The 23,583-nt window shown below is 45.6% G+C and overlaps 3 protein-coding genes across 4 annotated transcripts; 1 reads left to right on the forward strand and 2 right to left on the reverse strand.

Moving 5' to 3' along the window:
- Window positions 1-859: 859 nt before the first annotated feature.
- On the reverse strand, window positions 860-1,185 carry LOC119036946 (small nuclear ribonucleoprotein E-like). The gene has a single exon (XM_037128946.2). The coding sequence runs from the start codon at window positions 1,136-1,138 to the stop codon at window positions 860-862; it is 279 nt and encodes a 92-aa protein (XP_036984841.2). The 5' UTR covers window positions 1,139-1,185.
- Window positions 1,186-4,040: 2,855 nt separating this feature from the next.
- On the forward strand, window positions 4,041-5,494 carry PYCARD (PYD and CARD domain containing). Its single transcript, XM_037128945.2, has 3 exons — window positions 4,041-4,495; window positions 4,757-4,816; window positions 5,179-5,494. The coding sequence occupies exons 1-3, from the start codon at window positions 4,222-4,224 to the stop codon at window positions 5,436-5,438; spliced, it is 594 nt and encodes a 197-aa protein (XP_036984840.2). The 5' UTR covers window positions 4,041-4,221; the 3' UTR covers window positions 5,439-5,494.
- Window positions 5,495-12,394: 6,900 nt separating this feature from the next.
- On the reverse strand, window positions 12,395-23,147 carry FUS (FUS RNA binding protein). 2 transcript variants are annotated; one of them, XM_037148101.2, is made up of 15 exons: window positions 23,039-23,147; window positions 21,313-21,337; window positions 21,071-21,222; window positions 20,096-20,234; window positions 19,729-19,916; window positions 19,319-19,532; window positions 17,736-17,770; window positions 16,235-16,267; window positions 14,920-15,023; window positions 14,183-14,312; window positions 13,826-13,927; window positions 13,566-13,689; window positions 13,131-13,231; window positions 12,856-13,003; window positions 12,395-12,580 (listed from the first exon to the last, which is right to left on the reverse strand). In XM_037148101.2, exons 1-15 carry the CDS (start codon window positions 23,049-23,051, stop codon window positions 12,541-12,543), a joined length of 1,548 nt encoding a protein of 515 aa, XP_037003996.1. In that variant the 5' UTR covers window positions 23,052-23,147; the 3' UTR covers window positions 12,395-12,540. The 2 variants fall into 2 exon arrangements, with proteins under 2 accessions (XP_037003996.1, XP_037003994.1); XM_037148099.2 differs by having other exon boundaries at window positions 20,096-20,237.
- Window positions 23,148-23,583: the final 436 nt, after the last annotated feature.

A 23,583-nucleotide genomic window follows, 5' to 3' on the forward strand; every position in this document is an offset into this window, starting at 1 on the left:
ACAAATGAAAGCTGTTGTTACTATTATTCATCTTCCACCAGCACTTATCATGGGCTTGGGCATGTGATAGATCCTCCATACAGCTTTTTAGAAATTTCATACAGAAATTTCGTGTCCTCTGATTCTGAGTCTACAATGTTCACACAGAGCACAGCCACATATCAAAAGGTGTAAGTTGTTCCCACCGAGTTCCAGCCTGAAACCACTGCAGGAGTGAGGCTTCCAGTCCCAGGAGGGGAAAGGCTGCAAGTCCCCTGTGCCTTGTCCCTTGCCTCCCTACCACATCACGCCGAAGTTTACCACTTGGCTCTGAAGCAATGTCAAGTGAAAACCATGTCTTCCATGTCTCGGTCCGAATGGGTGCAGCAGGAATGTGACTGGGGTTGATGCCCGGGGTGAGCTCAGCCCAGAAGGAGGGATCCTGGGTGGTGGTGACATGTCACCACTGTGACATGTCCTCAGCTCCCTCACCCCCAGGGATCCAGGTGTGAGAAGCTCGCTTTCTCCTCGTAGTCATGACACACATTCCCCCCAGTGCAATTTCCTGGAGCCCCAAAGGTCCGGTTGAAATGTGTTACATTGGTTTTGCTGAAAGCCAAGGCTGCCCCACCCAAACAAGCGTCCACCTGATGCAGTCGATGGCCACGTGGCCCATGGGATCTCTGCTCTGTGTAGGGATTGAATTGGGCAATCATTTTTTTTAATAAAAACAATCACATAGCATTTATTGCCATCTGGTAATAACAAAAGGGTAATCAAAACAAAATGAATAAATGTTCAAGGACTACCTGCAACAAAGAACACCTAAAAAATACAAACTGTATTGCTTCTCAACAATTTTACACTTTATTAGTCATTTCTAATTAAAGACACTTTGGACGAGAGTAATATTATCACCTTTTATCATGATCTGACCTGGTTGTTTTCTTGACTTTGTTTTAAAATGAATCTCTTCTGCATCATCTAATACAAGGTTCATGTATTCATCAATACCAATGATACAGCCCTCTATCCACATATTCGCTTGCTCGTAAAGCCACACATGAACCCGAGATCTATTCTGCAAGTATCTGAACATAAGGGTGATGGGCTGCACCATCACCTTCTGCACTTGTTGGCCCTGGCCACAATATGCCATGGTGGAAGCCGACGAAAGACCATGCTGACCTACACACTACATCAAAAAGCTACTTGTGGAGCAAAGCCTGGGCAAGCATTTTTTAAAATTCATGGCTCAAACACACAAAGCTTCTACAATTCTACCAAATGTAAAAAGAGCAGGCTTTTATGATTCTAGATTCTAGGATTCTTTTGCTGTTGCATAAAGGCTTATCAAGACTGAGTCTGTGTCAAGCCCTGTGCTGAGTGCTGTGGACCAGAAAGGGGCCTCAAGGAGCTCAGTCTGGTGGGGAAAGAAGAGAGAATAGACACACCATGGGATAAGCACTGCAGTAGAGGCACAGTAGGGGCATCCTGTGGACCTGGACAAGCAATAACTCATTCTGCACAGAGAGGACAGAAAAGTCAACAGGGAAGAGTGGACAAAGGACAAACTCAGAAGTTAGACAAAGTATGTGATCCCCTCAGCTACATGGTCTTGGACAAGTCCTTTAACCTGAACTTCACTCAGTTTCCTTGTTTGTGAAATGGGGCTAATACTCCCTATTCCATAGTGATTGTTGTAAGGCTTAGAAATAATGCACATGAAGGATCACAGGCTAAAGAGGGGCTCCAATGTTTATTATTTCTCAGAAAAAGTGATTCTTAATGAATGCTGAAGCACAGGTGGAAACCCAAAAAGCAGGCCAGGAAGAAAACAAAGCCAAGCAGAGAGGAAGTACCACATGTGCAGAGGTCCAGAGGCCACCATTGGACAAGGTGCTTATGAGGAGCTTGGCTTGATTCTGGGGCACTGAGAGTCATAGCAGGTTCCTGAGCAGGGGAGGGACAGGACCAATGTGTGGGCTGGGAAGATGTAGCCTTCTGGCCACTGTGCACAAAAGGAGTTGGAGATACTGAAAGGGTGAAGACCAGTGAAGATGCTCAGTAATACACAACCATAATCCAGGGAACGCTGGCCGTTGGACCACAAGTGCCACCTGTGCTGAGGATGCTGGCACGTAGTACTACCCAGCCCGTGTGGGGCAACACATACATGGATGGGAGCAGGGCCCTGCTATCCTCTGGAAACTCTTAACTACAATGTGCTGCAGGTAACAGCCTCGTTCATTCCTTCATTCAGCAAATGTTCACTGAGCATCTACTGTGCACCAGGCAGTCTCTTCATGCTGGGGCTTCAGCAATGAATGAGACAGTGTCCATGCACTCACAAAACTCACATTCTGGTGGGGGATGGGTGCCCAATATATAAATAAATACATGTAGAGTATGTCAGGACCACATCACTACAAGGAATGGTGATTGTTATACCCCACATGAAGAAAAATGAAGGATTCCCAGTACCCACCTAGGAAGGAGAGCCAGGATGCAAAGTAAGGACTGTACAGCTTCAAGTCCCATCCTTCAGCTCCTGAAAGCTGCCTCCCTTTGAAGAGGTAATATGTAAAGCATACCTTCCAGTTACTGGCATCCTCCCTTGAGCCACAAGGCCCATTCACAAAGATTTATTGAACACTTACTATAGGCCAGGCACTGTTCTGGATGCTGTGAATATAACAATGATGTGGACAGGCATGATTTACAAGCTGACAGGGAAGACTGGTGCTAAATAAATATACAGAGTTAGTTGCAATTAGTCACAATTGCTATGAGTAGCTACAAATAAGTAGCAGGTGTTTGGAATTACTCTGGGAGGGATTCTAAACCTGGTCTCCCTGAGGAAGCGACATTTAACTTGAGACCTAAAGTCTCAAGAGTTTGTCAGGCAAAGAGTGAGGGAACAGATTTGCAGGTTACAGGAACAGTATGTGCAAAGGCTTAAAGAAGCAAAGGAGCCTGGCACACCTGGGGAACTGAGAGGCCAGTGTGCTTGGAACCCAGAGACAGAGGGAGAGTAGGGGTGTGGTGCAGGACAAGGCGTGCAATCCACAGGGCCAGACCCAAAGGGCCTTCCCAGCCATGTTAAGAGCACGTTAAGGATTCTGGGCACAGCTTGGGCTCCAATCCCCCCCTGTGTACCTCTCACCTGCTCTTCTGGGTCAAGCCCTCTGGGCCCAGAGTGACTCTCCATCTATGACTTTCTCTCCAGTCAAGAATTTTCTCAACCATTGAAAGTGTGTCTTATCATCGCTTCCCCAGAAATTCTCCTGGGACCAAATCCTGGCTCTCCCAAGAAGCATTTGGCAAGGTTTCAGGAACCACCAAGTAGCCCATGTTATGCTGGGATATTTACTAAATGGATGAGCAAGGGTTACCCCCACTTTACACATAAGGAACCTGAGGCTGAGACACAAAGCACACACAGCTATTCATCACCCTTTGGTTTCTGTTTTTTAAGATTTTATTTATTCACTTATTTTAGAGAGAGGGAAAGGGAGAGAAACTGATATGTGAGATACATTAGTTGCCTTTTGCATGCCCCTAACTGAGGACCTGGCCTGCAACCCAAGCATATACCCTGACTAGAAATCGAATCAGTGACCTTTTGGTTGGCAGGTCAGACTCAGTCTACTGAGTCACACCAGCCAGGGCTCCTCTCCCTTTTTTTTACATCTCATTTCTCCCCAGTATGTGGAACTGGGGGAGCCACAAGGTTCTGGCTGTTGAGATTCTGATTCTAAGATCACATGACATGTGCAGGAGGATGCTAAGGTTCAGGGAATGGTGGAGATTTCAGGGCTTTAAAATTCCAAGATTCTGAGCCTTGGCACTCCCCTGAACTGGGTGCCTGCTCTGTGCTAGCTAGTGCAAGCCTGGAGTTGCAGGCACCACCCATTAGCCCTTATCTGCCTAGTCCCACCTTCTGGACCTGCAGGAGGACGGGTTCCTGGTGCCTGGCTCTCGTCCTGTCCAATGGCCAAGGAACTGACCAGAGGATGGGGCGGGGAGAGGGGTTGGGACAGGGGACCAACACTGTAATTTAGGACAACCGAACCCACGCTTACGGGCAAAGGGCTGGGGCAGAGGCGGGTGTCCGGAAAAAGCGAAAAAGCGCGGGGGCGGGGGTGGAGGTGGGATGCAGGTCCCGCCCAAGAGTAGAACTTCCTGGTTGGCTGATACCTGGGGTGAGCAGCAGCTGCGGCAGCGGGGGACCCCAGAACCATGGGGTGCACGCGGGACGCCATCCTGGAGGCGCTGGAGAACCTGACCGCCGACGAGTTTAAGAAGTTCAAGCTGAAGCTGCTTTCAGTGCCCCTGCGCGATGGCTACGGGCGCATCCCGCGGGGGACACTGCAGTCCATGGACGCCGTGGACCTCAGCGACAAGCTCGTCAGCTGCTACCTGGAAGCCTACAGCGCCGAGATCACTGCCCAAGTGCTGCGGGACATGGGCATGCAGGAGACCGCGGAGCGGCTGCAGGAGATCACGCGCAAAGGTGAGCGAACCCCGCCACGCCCTCCAGAATCTCCTCCGTCCCCCAAGATCCCCTCATGTACACCCAACCCCCAGCCCGAACGTTTGCCCCTTGGGCTCTTTCACTTTCTGTTCCTCCTACCCTCTAATGAAAACTCCTCCTGCTGGGAAGGGAAGTTTCCCGCGTTTAGTCCTGACTGGCCTCCTGACCGAAGGGCCCCTGACCCCACTGGGACCCTGGAGGAAAGAAAGAAAAGGACGAGAACCACTTATTCCCTTACAGACTCTGCAGCCGTGCCAGCCCACATCAAGGCCCCTACCCGGACCTCAGCCGCGTCATCAGGTGAGGCCTTCACACCCAAACTCGGTTGTTCTGGGCACCTCACCAGCCCCATCCCACCACACCACACCCCCGCATAGCCTGTCTGCTCCCGCAGCCAAGAGAACCAGGAGAGCGCAAGCCTGAGCCAACCCCTCCCAACCCACATACCCACACAACTCCTTGGGCCCAGCCTGGCTGAGGAGAAAGGGAGACCGAGTTATGCCCACCCCACTCTATCTGGTGTCCTGGTGGGCTGCCCGCCTTGAGCTCCACCCCCTGAGGGTGCACTCAGAGCAACTCTGAAGAAAGGAGTGTTAGCAGGGACAGGCTCCAGCACCCACCCTGAGCGCCAGTTCATCTGATCTCCTCCCTCCTGCTCCCAGGACTGCACTTTGTGGACCAGCACCGGGCAGCCCTCATTGCACGGGTCACAGACGTGGATGGGGTGCTGGATGCTCTGTACGGGAAGGTCCTGGCAGAGGAGCAGCACCAGGCTGTGCGGGCGGAGCCCACCAATCCAGGGAAGATGAGGAAGCTCTACAACTTTGCTCCAGCCTGGGACCTGACCTGCAAAGACCTACTCCTTGAGGCCCTAAAGAACACCCAACCCTACTTGGTGGCTGACCTGGAAAAAAAGAGCTGAGGCAGCAGCTGGAACTCACAGGGGTTGGTGTACTGAATTAATTTTTTTAAATACACGGTGCATAAAAAACCAGGGTGTACTTGTGTGGGTTTTTCCTACTTCCAGCCTGGAATGACATGCAGAGCTAAGCTGCGTATCTAAATGCCACAGAGGCTCGAGGGAAACTCTACTCCACTGCCTTTCCTGGGCAGCAGGCTCCCCAAACACTTCATCCCTCCTGACTCGGTCACCATTTAGTGGCAACTTTGGAGAGCCAGATTTGAGAAGGCATTTAACTTAGGACATTCTTTGCTAACCTGCAGAGCTTCTCCTTTGCTCTTTCCATGGTGGGGGGAGGGGGACAACATACAACTAGAATAATTTTCAGGGGGAGGGACAGTATCATCTAACATAGAAGACCACAAGCCAAAGCCAAATACAACTCTAGGGTTCCTTCTGGAACTACCAGCAAGCTAAACCTAAACCCCTCCCTTTGCTCCCTCCTACCACCTGGAGGAAGAAGTCATAGGTTACACTATGCCCAGAAAATATGCCAACCACAAAAGTAAAACTTTAGGAATTCAAGTAGCTATGCCTTCTCATGATGAAATTAAAGGAAATATAAGTACTATTGACCCTTTGAACATGGGGGTTAGGGGTGCTGACTTCCCACAAAGTCTTAAACCCAAGTGTAAAATTAGCCCTCACAAAGTAAATTCACAATATAGACTGAGAACAGACTGACAGCTTTCAGAAGGGAGATTTGCAGGGCTGGGTGAAAATGGTGAAGGGATTAGGAAAAATCTCATAGACCCAGATAATGGTATAGTGGAAAGGTGAGAAGGGTTAAAAGGGTATGCGGGGATTAGCAGCAATGAAAGAAAGATCTGACTTGGAATGGTGAGCACACAATATACAGATGATGTACTATAGAAGTATACACCTGAAACCCCTATATTGTTACTCAACAGTGTCACTCAATAAATTCAAGAAAAAATCAGCCCTCCAAACACAAGCATTCTCAACTGGGAAATTGACCCTTCTACAATTTATGTTTGAACTGTGCAAGTCAATTGAAAAACAAAATCCACGTTTAACTGGACCTCAGCAGTTGGCAACCATGTCGTTCAAGGATCAACTGTACCTCTCTAGACAACAGCACTTAAGGAACCTTTTCACAGCCTAGGGAACCAGGATCCTAAGACAACCTTCATACACTTTGAACCAAACTTTTCTTGTAGGGCAGACAAGGGGTGGAGTAACCAGTATGCAGGGAGTTAGGTAATCCAACACCAAGGAGCCAGGTGTGAAGATACAAGGTGATTGGCTCTATACCACTCAAATGATATGCAAGCCCACAATGAACAAAGCTATGTGAAGGCTCCACTTTGAATACCCTTACCTAGGTGACAAAATAGCAAATGCAGTGTTTATTCCCCACACACTTCCTCCGGGGTCTATGTAGAATTTCACTGTCTGTGCAACATTTCCCTATTCTGACTTACTGGATCACCAGAGCAACAGCAAACAAGTCCCTAGCTATAGGAAGCAGCTACCAAAACACTAAAATGTGGCCATTGTCAAGGAAACAGTCACATGGGGTAGTTCCTAATGCTACTTTGGACTCCAGGAGAAAAACTGAGCTTTCTAAAAAGTGGGAATCAGCCCTAACATTTCAGTATGCCATGCCCTAGCTTTTTTAGCCAGCCCACCCCATAAAATGCTGATCCATCCTTAACCCTCTTCTACCAAGTCTTCTTGGCCTTATTAAGTCTGTGCCCAACCATATGTTCAGCAAAGACCTTACCATTTCTGAAATTGAAACTGTCTTCCTTTTCCCAATCCTGTATCCTGACATATGGCAAAAGCAGCAGCCTAACCAGAAAACAAGAAATCCTACTATGTCCCATAAAGTCCAGAATTAGTTTGCAACCACCTTGCTTTTCAACCTCACTGTCCCCACCTGGCTTATGCCAGTCTTACCTGCCTCTAACCTAACACTTTCAAGGGGCTGACTGATCAATATTGATCATGGATAGATCCTTTTATTTCTAACATTAGGATACCCAAACTCTCCTTCCAGCCTGACCCATAAGTACCCGATCCAACCCCTATCTTCCTCTCACATACCCCATGATCCCAACCACCCTATTTGCTCACACCCTGTGCCCTAACTGATGCTGGTCCCTTATTTCTCAACACTTTAAAATCTACCTGTCCCAGTGTACCCACAGGTGTGGTGTGCTTTCCTCTGCTCCAGTACACTTCTCAGTGTCTCTGTGGTAAAGCAAACCATACCATCACGGTGTATTTCCATGTAGGACTGTAATGAGACTAAGTCCCATAAAAAGATATTTTTCCAACCTCTGTACATTTAAATGCTTTGCATATAATAAAAAATGTTACTGTTCACCTCTAGTATCTTTACATTTTCTTAACTATGTATTTAACTTTATTTTTTTAGGCTTTTACTTATTTAGTCCAGGCTGGTGTAGCTCAGTGGATTGAGCATACAGGCCTGTGAACCAAAGGGTCTCCCGTTCAATTTCCAGTCAGGGCACACGCCTGGGTTCCAGACCAGCTCTCCAGTAGGGGGCGCGCAAGAGGCAACCACATATTGAAGTTTCTCTCCCTTTCTCCCTTCTGTCCCCTCCCTAAAAATAAAATATTAAAAATTTTTTCCACTTAAACAAAATGGTTTTCTTTATTTTAAAAGGAAAATAGAGGGGGAAAGAGAAGGAAATACCAGTGTGGTTGCCTCTTGTGTGAACCCCACTGGGGACCTGGCCTGCAACGCAGGCATGTGCCCTAACTAGTAATCAAACTGATGACCCTTTGGTTCACAGGCCTGTGCTCAATCCAAAGCCACACCAGCCAAGACTAATATTATTTTAGTATACTTTACAGAAACCTAGTGTATTCATGAGATGCAGACATAGCTAAGACTTCCTTGCACAACAGATGCCTCAAAAAGCTACAAAATCCAGTGCAGGCCTCAGACAAAAGAAATAGTTCTAAATAAATAGCTCCACCATAAAAGGAAAAGTAACTTTTTAAAAAACAGCTCCACCAAGTTAAATTTTTGTTGGGAGCTCCCTTTCTCCCCTTTTTCTTCCAGGGTGGGATGGGGAATAAAGGGGACACAGTAGAACTCAAGTCTTAAAACAGCACAGCACAGTGAAGGACACAAATTCCACACCCAAAGGATACAGATTCCAGTCCCTGCTCCACATTTCACTAGCTATGGGAGCCAGGGCCTGTCTGTGCCTCAGCATCCCCACCTATAAAGTAGGGAACATAAAGCCTAGCTCATCACCAAACAGCTCCTGGCCCACAATTACACGGCAATTCTAAGATGTTTGTTCCTAGCTCCCCAATAGCTTAGAATATCATATGAAATATTTTCTTCCAATCTCTGTATCACACAGCTGAAAAAAAGAACAAGCAGAACAAAAGCCAGTGTTGGCTACGCCTAAGCTTTTGGAGGGCCAGGGGAGGACGACCACATGCAAGTCCCACCTTTTGATGGATGACCTTTCTTAACTGCTAGCCAGCATCATTTAGGTAAAAAAGCTTTATACAGTCAAGGTCTCTTTTCACAGCAAAGGCATCAGCAAAATAAGAGTCTCTGCAAAACTTCAGAGCATAGTTCTAAGTATGCTTTTTGAAATAAAGAGCTTGCACCCCACCTGGACCTACACACTGCATCAGAATGCACATGCTAACAAAATCATCTGGTTCAGGTATAAATTCAACTTAGACAAACTGCTAAAGGATTCAGCCCTGCCACCTCAGCCTGAAGACAGGTTTGCAGAGGCCTTCCCACTTAAAGATGTGCCTTTTTCTCAGGGAGACAGTACATAGGAGGGGCCAGCTTCCTATCAAAATCTGGGGGAAAAATAAAAACAACCATAGATCTAACAGGGAGGTCCCACCATAAAGGGGCTACAATGCGCAGCACTGAACAGCTACAGGGAGTCCAGGCAATTGATCAACACTGCCATCCTCAGGTGCATGCACGGCCTTATGTGGAAAAGCTTGATGCCTGCTCCCTCCAAGTTTCTTTTCCCACATCCACCCTACTCATCCCAACCCCTTGGAATTCTCCATTTAAAGCCACTTAAGCTCGGTTCCCCATCACAGCACAAGGAATCCCTGATCTTCAATCCAATGGTCCAAGTTCCTTCCCTGTCTCCAGTCCCCATATTAATGGCTCTCAACCGTTCTTCCTAATAAAGGAGCCCTTCTCTGTACCACTGTACCCCCAAGATTTAGGGCTAAAGCCTCATATCAAGCCAAGAAGCCGAAAGCACTACCCATCGGCAGAGAGTACTATTTCCAGACCCAAACTTACACTTGTGAGATGCACTTTCCATGCGTGTTCCTGCCTCCAAGAACAATGTGAATTTTACATCGATGTACTACAAATGCTCTTTGCTAACACCATAGGACTGACAGTCTGATAATTTCTATAGACCGTTAAAGTCAACTCTCCTGGCAAGATCCACTCAACACTTTCTCAATTCTTATATGCCAGCACCGAGAACAAGATAATTTTTGTGGAAAAATTTCTGCTAAGCTAAAATTTCAAAATAAAGTTAAAAGGGGCTAAGTCCTTAGAGGAATGGTTGCAGATGGGACTCCCAGAGTTTAACCCCTCACACTGAATTTTGCCTCTCTTGCAGACTAGTATAGGAAGTGAGATCTAGTTATAAAGCCCATGGAGGATCATTAAGATGGGCTGAAAGTGGAAAGAAACATACCTAAGATTTGTTTAGTCTCATAGGGGCTAGAACCCAGACCTAAACTCCTGTCAATGACTTACTCTCAGCCCTATATCCAAGTTACTAAAACCCAGCGAGAACCAACTTGTGATTGGGGGGGTGGGGGGGAGGCGGGGAGTGCAGGGCTAGAAAAATTGAAAACTGGCCCTGCCTGGGTGGCCCAGTTGGTTGGAGCATCATCCAACAGGTTGTGGGTTCTATTTCCAATCTGAGCGCATACCTAGGTTGCAGGTTCCAAGATCAGAGTATGGAGGGAATCGATGTTTCTCCCCTCAACTGCTTTCTAAAATCAATAAACATATCCTTGGGTATTAAGTTATATAAACACTGAGAACTAAATCAAAGGAGGCAGCAAACAGACCTGGCAGCACACCTCCCCCCACCCGTATCCTACCCTCCTCACTTCTTCTATGTAGCTTGTCCCAATCCTAATTCAAAAGTGCCAGGCACCTAGTGCTTCGAGATTTCTCAATGATTTGGCAACAGACCCAACTTCTCTGAACAAACATTCCCTCTACTTGTCTTTATCCCTTTCTCCTAGGAAGGCCCCCAAACTGCATCTACCCACTAATTAGCCCATTCAAGGACATAAGAACTTAATACCGACAAGTCAGTATTCAGGACTCAAAGGATCCTCGACCTCCTCCTTCACCCCTAACACAGGAACCAAGGAACCACAACTGAACCCTAACACCAGAACCCTACAAGATGAAGCAGTTACAAACTCATCAGAGACACAGATCAGGGCAAACATGTAAGAGATGAGCAGAGGCAGCCTGGCCACATCAGGTAGAGAACTGCTATAATCTTGACTCTGAATCCAAGTGCTTCTTCACACGTACAAAGTTTTTAAGCCAATTCAAAAAACTTCCTGTGAGCTTAGCCACTCAGCATACTCTTGGTTTTTCATCCCCCCCCCCCCACCAGGGAAGATAAAGCAGCTATTACTTTTGATGAAGCCATACCTTCCCTGTCTAAAGTCACCAGAGGTTTCAAGATGAATGAATCAACTCTTTAGAAGACACCTACAACATACTTAAACAGAGAAAAGCATTTCCCAATCAGGGGTCCCAAGTACTCTAAGCTTTGGATCTGATGGCAAAATACCTTTCTTTGCTCTTGGCTCTAAATCAATTCTGTATAACTAAAATACATGCTCAATTAATTAGCAGGCACAAGCAAGTTTTGTAAACTCAATGTGAGAGTTGGAAGTAGGGACTCTGATGGTCAGAAGACATTCAAGTTTGAGGGGCTCTGAGGTTTCAACTCATTGGTTCCACCCTTTCCCTATCTCCAACACTACCGGCTTGAAAGTGAGGGCTAATCATTATGGCTCAAACAAGCCCGAAAACTCAAAATAGCATGGCGACAGCCCTCTGGTTATAGGTAGGATGTGAGTCCCAGGTAGCCCCAGTCTCCCTATCCCAACTATCTACAACCAGGCCTCATCTTCAAGAAAACTAAGGTGCAGGATCACTCACCTTGAAATGTAACTTTCCTTTCCCAGCTAAACTTCCTTTCTTAGCACCTCATTTCCAAACCTCTTCAAATTTAACATCCTCTTAAATATAAAAGGCCTAAGCAAACAAATCTTTGGGATTCGAGTTTGCTCCCTTCATAAGTTTCAGAATGAAAGCAAAGTTGGAACACTAGAACTCAATCCTGCCTCTCCCTTCAGATCCAGAGCCACATGGCATAGCACTTTATTTTCTGCCCATAAAGTGAGGCCATGGAACCTCTGCAGTTGAGTAGTTGCTCAGTTCCTCCATGGTGCCAAAGACCCAATTTGCTCCCCCATCATGGTCAAATTTGAATACTGCCCCAAAGGCAAACTTGATTTGAGCCCCACCCTTTGAAAACTTTCCGGATCCAAAAAGTCCTTAGAGTGTAGGCAGCTGTAAATAGTAAACCCACTAAGATCAGCAAGTAAATAAATGTGGTAATATTTGTCGAGTTGGACATACTTGGGGCAACACTCATGACATCACGTGTTCATTTACCCCACCCATACATCCAACTTTGTGATGCAAGAAAATTTAATTTCTACTTTCAAGGAGACCACTTGACCTTTTCTCCCTTGGACCAAATACCGAACATTTTATTCCAGTTCCTGCTAAGCAGGAAGAAAAATACCCCACATTCCTGACCCAGACATCAATCCTCTGAAGAGGGGGTAGAGGAAGAAAATTTAACTAAAATGAAGGTTTTTAATGGGAACCAAAGATATGGTAACAATTACATAGTCCAACACAAAAAACCACGGGTGATCAGGAGTTACAAAATAATGAGGGTAACACTGGGTGTAGAAGAAAAGCTGCTCCAGAACCTCAGCTGGCAGGCTAATATGGCCTCTCCCTGCGATCCTGTCTGTGGTCACCCCTGGGGAAAAAAAAGAGTATCCATTAAGGTCTGAGCTACCATCCTCTCCACCTTCTTCACCCCCAAAATCATAGTCCAATAAATGTCTCATCTCTTTAAAGCATTGAGTCTACAGATTAGTTTCCCAAAACTAACTTTCCTCTCCCTTCTACCCTCCCCACCATGGTTATTCTCAATTTAACAATCCAGCCCTCAAAATGAAACTTTTTTCAACAAAACCGTGCTATTTTGTGATTTATATTCAATTACTTTTATTTCAGTTTAGTCTTACTTACCTGGAGTCCATCTTTCCAGGGCCAAAGCCACCTCTGTCCCCACCACCCCGGCCCCCTCGGAAGCCCCCACGGTCCCCTCCTCGGCCTCGGTAGCCGCCCCGATCATAGCCTCCTCTGCCACCGCGACGATCATCTCCATAGCTACCCCCTAGAACAAACGAAATGTAAGATATCATATGGCCCCAAAGCCCTCCTGTCCTCTTCCCAGCCTCCCTGCTTAAAATTAAGAGCTTTTTGATCCCAAATTTTGATTACCAGCTCTAACTATTCCTTACCCATATGAGAGCCTCCTGGTCCCCCTCCTGGGCCATCTGGTTTGGGGGCCTTACACTGGTTGCATTCATTCCTCCAAGAGAAGTTCATGTTCTCACATGTACTGAGGAAAAGTACAATTAATTTGTAAGAATAGGGAGTAGGCAAGACCTAGAATTAGGAACAGACTCCAGTAACCTCACAGATATGAGAAAACAGAGGCCTGAGGCCTTAGAAAAGCCAAAGGCTTGCTTCTCAAGAGCAGAAGCAGGAACAGAAACTGCAAATTAATGAACCCAGTCCAGTACCTTTCCCACCATAGCAACCTTACCTAGGATTAACAGAAGCTCTCAACCCTATCTGTCATCATTTCAGCTTTGACTTAGTTGGAAAATACACAACTCCACCACAACGAAGGGCACACATATTAAGAAGACTGAGAAAAAAGTTTCACTCACGGATTAGGACACTTCCAGTCCCCAGCTCGCTGCTGTCCTCCACCGCCACCACCTCCACTGGGGAATCCTCCCCGGCCACCACCACCACTGCCACCACCTCCATAGCCTCCACGGCCCATGGGTCCTAGTGCAGATAAGTTTGGGTCTGATTTCCTTTCAAACTTGATTAATTTAACTTTCCTTTCTGTGCAAGCCCTCACAATACTCCTCCATCTCTTAATATCACCTCCTTTCAGTAGCATCAGGAAATAACTCCTCACCTCCTCGCCCTCGGCCTCCACGACCATTGCCACCACCCCGATTGAAATCTGCTCGCCGAGTAGCAAATGAGACCTTAATAGGATTCCCAGAGAATTCTTTACCTGAAGAAAGAAAGGAAGTATAAAAAGGTTTTTCATAGTATCAAGACCTGTGGATCCAAAAGCACACCACATACAAGCAACAATTCTGCCTTCCTGATAAGATTTATAATCTAATTAGACATAAGCAAAAAAAGAAAAAGACTACTGAAGTAGCAGATAAAGTAAATGTTGAAACCATCAAAATTTAGCCCATTTCCCACGCAAGGCTTGCCTGCCCCACCTCCCCAGCCAGCCCACCAGCCTGCTCATACATACCATCAAACCAGTCAATTGCTGCTTTAGCAGAAGGTGGGTCATCAAATGATACTGTTGCCTCTCCCTTCAGCTTGCCCGTTTCCCTGTCTGTATACAGATTAATCATGGGCTGTCCTGTTTTCTTATTTGTCTGAAGAAAGCAACATAAGATAATGTCAGGCTTATAGGACATAGAGTTGTACCCACCCACCTTCCTCCTCCAGAATCTGGGACTTATCTTAACCATACTTTAGCTCCTCTCTTCCCAGTTACTAGTTCCTATCTCACATGTAACATGGCAATGACTACAATTGTGTCTCTCATTATTGTGTCTCTCATTCTATTAAAAAACTAGATTATAGACTGCAAATTCAAAAGTCTAAGTAAGACACTCCTTTCATCAATTGTGCCTGTGTTATTTCTTTTAGAAAATGGCAACGGCTAATGTTCCTTCTTCTACAAATTAAGCTTTAACACCATTAAGATATTTTTACTGCCCTGGCTGGTGTAGCTCAGTGGATTGAGCACAGGCCTGCAAACTAAGGGATTGTGGTTCAATTCCCAGTCAGGGCACATGCCTGGGTTGCAGGCCAGTTCCCAGTGGGGGACACATGAAAGGCAACCATACATTGATATTTCTCTCCCTCTCTCCTTCCCTACCCCTCTAAAGATAGATAAATAAAAAAAGATATTTTTACTGTGTAGAATCCAAAAGCCTGAAATACTAACTGAAAGCACCCACTCTGCTCCACAAGTACCTTAATAATACCAATCTGCTTGAAATAATCAGCCACAGACTCAATCGTAACATTCTCGCCCAGGCCTTGCACAAAGATGGTGTTGTTGTCTGAATTATCCTGTTCTGCTTGTACAATGCAGAAGGAAATGTGAATTAAAAGAGAGAAAACAAGCAAAGACAAAACAAGTCATGACTCTTGACCCAACTTTAAGAAATACCTGATACGAAAACTTTCAAAGGAAAATTCTAAAGCCACCAATATAATCTGGCTTAGTTAAAACAAATGAAAAAAATCCACATCCTCATTTTTTACGATTTGAGTGCATCTATGATAGTCATTTCACAAATTTAAAATTAGTTTTATAACTACCCTAACACATTAATAACCATTAAAGAAAGCAGGGCTCGAGTTAACTGCCCAACTTCACACAATAACTACACCCTGTTTATAAAACTTTTTAAATTGAAGACCCCAAAATAAAAGCCCTAATTTTACACCTGAAATCCAGTATAATCATAATCAATACAAAAATACACTGAATGTTTCTCCTCTGTTAAGTCTTTGTGTTCACTAATTTGGTCATGATTCACATTTTAAAAAACCTTTACTCTTTAGTGAGAGAAGCAGTATAGGGCAGAGGGGAGTAAAGGGGAGGAAAAAAATGAAACTATAGTAGAATAACCAATGAAATATTCTTTAAAAAAAAACCCTTTACTTTATGCCAGCAGTTCTGGCACATGGTCCATAGATACACCGGCATTCCTGAGACTTGTTAGAAATGCAGATTATCTGGCTCCTCCCACACCTACTAAATTTTATCTTATTTTTTTTGATAATGAGCTCATTAAAGACAGCAACATTGATGATTCTCAGTAACAACATTGAGCAAAAGAAGCCAAATGCAAAACACCTATTACATAACTCTAGTAACATAATGTTCACAAAGAGGCACAATGAATCTGTTTAACAAGTCAGAATAGGGGTTCCCCTGGGGGGTGCACACTGTTTGGGAATGGCACAAGGGAGATTCTGAAACGCTAGTAATGTTCTAATCCTGGCCAGATCTTGGTGGGTTGGGGAATGAGTGAGCCAGGGTCTCAGTGAGCCAGGGCCAGACTTACTAAATTGCTGATGAAGAAAACCATCAGTTATTGCTGATATGCTCATTTATATAAACCACTGCTAACTACAGAGACACCTAAACTCCCTTGCCTTCATTTGCGTTCCCTACCCCTCCCTGGTCTTCCTCATATTGTTTCAAGGAACATCCAAATCCAGAACAAGTCCCGACACCACTTAAGCCATTCTTTCATGCCACCTGTGGACTACTCACCAGAGTCATGACGTGATCCTTGGTCCCGAGGGCCTTAAGTGACACAGGGGAGGGAAAAAAAGAAAAAAAGATGAGCTGTTAATCAACAGATAGAGACAGACAAGGAAAACTTAAAACCAAATCCATACTCTTGCAAAGTATCAGTTAAGTGCTCACAGACTCACTCCAAACCCTGTCCTGTGTTGCCTGCCCAGAGAAAATCCTAGGCACGGCTGGGAAAGGAGACACAGGCCTCTTTCCTTAACATCTGTATGTAACTTGAGTCCCCACAGGGACAACTCCACACTTCAGAAAATGCTGCCTCCCCCAGCTCAAGCTGGGAAATGTCCCCAGCAAAGACTGGGGTGGCCAAGAGGAAAGCCCATTGAAGTCAACAAACCAACTCGTAGCTTGGCCCTATTCTCTCACCCCAGAGAGAAATGGGCTCACCACCAGCAATGTGATATTACATCCAACCAGTTTCTCCAAACTTTAACACCAAAGACACTTATTCCTTGTGAAACAATTTTTAATTTCTTTAAGAACCATTCTTAAAACCATGTTAAGTTTCCCCCAAACCACATGAAAATTAAAAAAAAAAAAACATATGTAATAACTATTGTGTTTTTAAAGCATGTCCCAGGGAACAGACCAGAAATCTTATTTCCATAATGCAGCCTATTTTTTTTCCCAGACCATCTTTGACCAAAGTTTCTCTGAATTCACCATATATAAATATTGTACTCACATTCAATGACACCTAAATTGTGAACCCGGGCCTTTGGTTTTAAATGGTGAGACAAATCCAAGAAACCTTTTGTTGGTTAACCAAACCAGAAAAGTTCCAGCTTACTGAGAGACTTCTCAAATTTGCCATTTTTCATGAATTCAGTTTGTGCTGTTTAAGACCTGGTTATTTCCCATGAGCCACACACACTCCCAACTTTTCTTGTAGTCCACACCTTCCTTCTCACAGCTAGTTTCTATTTGCCCATCTGAATTGAATTTAAATACATGTATGTGGAATTTAGTTGACACCATTCAGCATTTTATATATATATATATGTTTATACCAACTTCACCATTCTCAGGACAGGGCAGCATTTCATATCCCTCTTCCAGAATTAAAAACATTTGGAGGTTGTTACACACACACACCACACGCATACCTTGAACACACTGATCAAAAAAGATCCTAAAGCCAAGTTGGTTTGTGTTCCAGCACACTCTCCAGTTTTCCATAATTGTGGTCACTAAGTGCCAGATGTGGCAACACTCCTTATTAAACACCTCTTATTAACCTGTGTCAAACCAATTTGGTACGACTGCTGAGTTATAACCCTGCCTGCCTCCAAGTTAGCACACATATGGCAGCAGGTAGCACTCTACCCCACCCCTTTCTGGAGGTGGTTCTGGACACTTCAAAACCTTTGACACTTAAAGCACGCTAAAACATCTGCAAATGAACAATCAGACAAAGCATTGCTGGGAGTTGGGAATTTTGGAAACTCTGTTCACTTACCACCAAATTTATTGAAGCCACCACGGTCACTTCCGCTGGAGAAGACAAGTTAGAAGAAAGGACATGAAGCTTCCAACGGCTACAAACAGGCGTTTTTTTTGTTTAATATTCCCCAAACAAGGGCATGTGTTTTGGGAAAAAGATACAAGTGGCTGCTAAAATACGTTCCCCTTCCTGACCAACCTTGTCTGACCTTTCAGCGTGCCACACACACGTGTGCAATTTCTTAGACACAGTTTTTTTTTTTTTTAAGAATTTTGCTTGAAAAGGTTATATATCTATATCCTCTGGAAAAAAAATGACCCATTTTCCTTGGTTGTTCTTCCGACGTGGCAGATGTTTTTTCCTCTTGTCGCAAGTGGTTGACAACCCAGTAGTTGGTTTAAAAACCCTACCCAATTTACCCAGAAGACATTTCACACCAGGCTGGGGCAGCCCTCAACACATTTTTGTGGTTTTTGCTTTGAAAGCAGCAAGCAGACCCATCCCCATTCCATAAAAAGTCAAAACCAAAGGCAACTTCCCCTTAAAGCGAGACAAACTTAGCTAAGCCCTATCTTAACTACTGAGCTGTTTTTGATTCCCCCAACCACCGGGGTCACCCCTTCTACACTGCGAGAAGAGCCGAGTATTTTGCAATGTCACCTTTCATACCTGTGGCACATAAAATGCAGAGCAAGTTAACAGTCACATAACAGTTGTTTTTCTTTTTAAAGTTTTGCATTAAACACACGCACACAACAGAGTTTTCTTCATTTCTGTACGGTTTTTGAGATTGCCCCCACCCACCTCTGAATACTTACCATTAATGAACTCTCACTTTAAAAACCTATTTTTTCCAAAAATGGAGTAGCACATTGACATTCCTCCCCTTTTCAAGGGAGACAACTGTATGGTCCTTCAAATCATATTTACCAACAGATTTGATGCATACTTTAACATCAAATCTAAGGTTTTACTTCAAATCAACAACTACAGCGGGAAGGGAAGAAGGTCCAGTTGGACAAATAACCAGGAGAAGGGGAACAGTGGAGCAAATATGTGGGATACCACTGTCAAGTGTATTTTGTCCAAAAGGTGTGCACACTTCATTAGCCCCACAAACCAAATCACAAACAAAATCATCACTGTCAGTCAAATTACTATAAATCAAATTCATGGATTCAAATGACTAGAAAATACGGGAAGAGTAACCAATTCCTGGAAGCTGAAGTCAGGTTAACCATTAACAACTTTCCCTATTACCAGGAGTGGGATCATCGGTTTCCCTTGCAGAGAAAGAAGCCTTTACTTCCACGTTTCTTGCCTAGGATATCAATGACTCCAATCCATACACACCCATATATTGTTTCCTTTTCCTTTGGAAATATAAGTGTCAGTACTCAGAGGTATGGGTGGGAGTTCAGGCTCCCAAGGTCTCACAAAAATAAAAGGGGATGGAGGAACAAGCCAATGCCCCCATATCAAAGCCCTGACAAATCCCTAGAATAAGAATAATCATGCTCTAAAAGACTGAAGGTTCATGCAACCCACCACACACCCCCAACCCAACGATGTTATTCCCTGGCTCACAAAACACCTACCCCATGCCGCCTCTGCCTCCACGGCCACCTCCACGACCTCTGGGTTCATAGCCACCACTGCTGCGGTTGTAACCACCGCCACCGCCCCGGCCTCGTCCCCCACGGTCCTGCTGGCCTCCCCCGTAGCCACCGCCACCACCACCACTCGGGTCCTGATTGCCATAACCGCCACTGCTGCCACCACTCATGGAGGACTGATCTTGACCATAGCTACCTGTCAGAGAGAAAAGATACTTTAAGGGAAAAAGAAGAACTGTGAAGTAGCATGAAACAGTTCAATAACACCATAAGATACATGCATAGAAATAAAAAGACAGCCAGGGAACAAGAAATCAAGATTTTTAAGGGCAAGGCCCAAGCAGAGTATTACAGAAAATAGATACGAGACAAAACTGAAGACATCTTCTCACCTCCACCACCCCCTCCGCCACCTCCAGTGCTACTGTTATATTGGTTCTGCTGTCCATAGCCCTGAGGAGGATTATAGGAGCTTTGCTGCTGTCCATAGCTAGGCTGCTGTCCACCATAGCCAGACTGCTGACCATAGCCCCCACTCTGGGGCTGCCCGTAGTTGCTGCTCTGAGAACTGCTACCGTAACTAAGGAAAAGGAAAAAAAAAAAAACATAATGCCAGCATGTCCCTATTTCCCTTCATTTTCAGTACAACCCATTCTCTGAACTCTAAACCCAAAGACACCACCCCCATTACTCCTTACAATTGCTCCTACTTCAGAACACATTATCATTCAGTATCAATTCACCCCCAAATCTCCTTACCTTCCAGAGGTGCTGCTAGGAGCTGGCTGCTGGCCATAGCCAGGGTAGGACTGCTGCCCATAAGATGACTGAGAACTCTGACCACCACCATAGCCACCAGCTGAGCCATATCCCTGGGGAGCTGACTGAGTGCCATAGCCTGCTACATGGAAAAGAAAAAGGAAGTCACAAAAGCTTAGACAAAAGAGAAAAAAAAGGCAGGGAATGGGTTGAAAATAGTATTACATATTACCTAATACTACCCACACTTAAAAGTCAGCCTCTTAACCTAATAAATGAATTTTCAGAAAAGCAAGTTAGAAAAACCTTAAGTTTTAAAATTATATATATTTTATATTTAATATATATATTATTAAAAAGCATCTTTGAAGCTGCTTAGAAATATTGCAACTCATAGTCAAGTTACCCTTCTCTTCTACCCCAAGGCTAACTGTCCAACTTATGCCAACTTCATAGTTCCAATCTCATCCCGCCCATCACAAAACCAGTCTCCAGGAACCACTAACCACAGCCTGAGAGCTCCCTATTTATTAACATACTTTCAACCTGCTCATATGTCTATAGTACACATAGGACAACCCACATTACTTACACTTCAGAACCTCAGGGTAAATTCCACCTATCAGCGTAGCACATGACATCCAGCCTGACTTCAAATATCCTCAGGCAAATAATTTTCTCCCTGTTCTGTATTAAAAGCCTAAAACTTTCTCCCTTTAGTGAATACTTTCTGCCCACATTTCACTTTCATGCCAAGGGGAAATGGGGAAAAATCCAGTATGAGTAAAAAGTCAAAGAAAATAAAAGGAAACAATTAAAAACCAATAAGCATTTTTGTTTGAAAGGACTCAGATTCCAAAGAGTTTTAAGGATAAGGGAAAAGAAACAGTTTCAACATTTCAGCACTGGTTAGGGTTAAGAGCAACATTCAGACAGAGCACAGAAGAGGCGGAGTGACCCACTTAAGAGACTCACTGTTCTGGGTCTGTCCATAAGAACTATAGGTGCTCTGGCCATAGCCTGAAGTGTCCCCCGACTGGCTGTAGCCGCCATAACCTTGCTGTCCATAGGGCTGATTGCTCTGCTGGGAATAACCCTGCCCAGGCTGGGTGGGGTAGGCCCCATAGCTAGAGAAAAGAAAAAAACAGCAATCATTGGCAAGCTACCTCAGCAACTTCTGCCCTCCTTAAATTCTGGAAGCCAGAAATGACACTCACCTTTGGGTTGCTTGTTGAGTATAGTCTGCAAAAGAAAAATACAAGTGCATCACCTTCAGCCATCCCTCAGAGAGTAGAACACAGTCAAACAAAAAAAAAAGCAGATTTCTATAGAAATCAAGAGGCTTTATTGGAAAAACCAAGAGTCTTGGGGGAAAGCCACAATTTTCCACAAATTCAAATGATACCAGAAATTTACACACAATCTCCTTTTCATGCCCACTCTATGTGGAAGTTATCTCCAAGATTCAAGCTAAAGTCAGAGCTACCTCAGTGGGACGGGTTTTATCAATCCACTTCTTAATACTATTTTTTTTATTTTTAAGATTTTATTTATCTATTTATAGAGAGGAGGAAGGGAGGGAATAAGGGAGAGAAACAGCTTTGTTGCCTCTCCCATGCCCCCCACTGGGGACCTGGCCTGCACACGTGTGCTGAGTGGGAATCGAACATGCAACATTTCGGTCCGAAGGCCAGTGCTCAATCCATTGAGCCATGCCAGCCAGGGCTGGGATGGGTTTTAATTAAAGTTGGGAGCTGAAGGCAACAGTGTTCTAGATTCTAGATGTGGCCACTCTCTCAACCAAAGAACAAGAACCAAAGGACAAGAATGTCTCCGAAGGGGCCATTCCACCCTTGGCCCAATATTGAAGACTGGGAAAGTGGATTTTTAATGCAAAGCCAGGTAACCAAGAGAACTCTGAAATCAAATGTCAGAGATCATCACCAAAGTGTTCACCTCAGGAGACAAAATCAACTAGTATTCATGTTCCAAGCCCTGTGGCTCCAACTGATCCATTTCTCATCCACCCAGGCTTCCCCGGGGCTGAGGGGAAATGGGCGTACCAAAGATAGCGAAACGCTTTTAAAACGCCATAATGAAGACGCAATAGCCAGATCAACTCCTCCTCTCCGCACAGTAAATGAGGCGCTTCCCCCGCAGGAAAAGGCGAAATAACCGGGAGAGGGTGTGGCCTCCGACAGCAGTTCCTTTCCGTTCCCACCACAAAAAGGGAAAATTTAGGCGGGAAAACGCTCAGACGCGGCTTCTTAATCCGTCGGACGACCCTCAGGACTCCCTACCACCCGCCCTCCAACTAAGCGGGTACACGGTCCGGATGCCGGGCTTCCGTCCCTGGCTGCAGGGCAAACGAGGCGCGAAAGGGGTGGTCCCGCCCCTTCCTAAGAGAGCCAGAGAGAACAGGGCGAGGTTCACACCGGACTTGCACCGCGGCCTTCACAGCCAAGCGAGGGTCTCGCGACAAAAAGCAGGACCAACTCGAGGTGGGAGGGGTGTTCGTGCCGCGAGAAAGGGGGGAGGGGCAAGTACAGCGCGTGCGCGCGCCCGGAGTGCCCGGATGCAGCACTGCGACAAAGCGGGGCCAAACCCAGGGCTGAGAACCACAAGGAAAAGGTCTACAGAGACCGGGCGTTTCCACCAGTATCTCATGTTTCAAATCACCAAGCAGTCTGCCTCCCAACCCTCACCTCAAGGTAAGGGGATGCGAATGGACGACATCTCGCCCCACTCAAGGCGCCAGAGAAGCGAAAACAAAATGGCGACACAGGCCTACCCCTTCCATCCTTCCCCGCTGCTTCCCGCCACGGTGGCACGAGAAGATCCTACACGCGATCGCCGCCCAGGTCCCACCAAAAAACAAAAGCCCAGCTGGGACAGAACGAGGACCCGGGTCTGCGCACCAGGCGGCCTCGCGCCATTACTTACCGTTTGAGGCCATGCCGGCGCACGCGCACACGGGCCGACACGCGATAACACTCCAAACCGCAGCGAACCGACGCCTCGAGCACTGAGCACACCCGCTGCCTGGGTTGGGGTTTTTGTACGTCTCCCCGCCTACGTTCCGAAGAGGAATGTACCAAGTGTGGAAAGTAGAGGGGGAAGTATGGTTGGACTCCTACCATTCTTCAAAGAGCATAGATAGCAGAGCAAATAGAAGAAAAGCATATTAACTAAAATCTCCAAAAAACATATATAATCATGTTTTTTCTAACAAAGAACTTCAATTCGCTCTACAGGACTTACCCAAGATTACCTTCACCCCTAAAAAGGCACACTGGTACGGTCTAATTACCCTCTGGGGGCGGAGCAAGGAGCCCAGTACATCCAAAGACTGTACTGTAGTCAAAGCCTGGAGTTGCTGGGCGGAACCGAAATCCCTTTGACCAATTTCACTGCCTCTTAACTTTCACTTAGGCTGTCGAGCTCCATTCCCCTTCCTGTAAACCAGACGCATCGCTTCTCTTGCACCA

The sequence above is a fragment of the Artibeus jamaicensis genome, unplaced genomic scaffold (genome assembly GCF_021234435.1).
Source record: "Artibeus jamaicensis isolate MK-2021 breed Jamaican fruit bat unplaced genomic scaffold, CSHL_Jam_final contig_700, whole genome shotgun sequence".
NCBI classification, from domain to species: domain Eukaryota; kingdom Metazoa; phylum Chordata; class Mammalia; order Chiroptera; family Phyllostomidae; genus Artibeus; species Artibeus jamaicensis.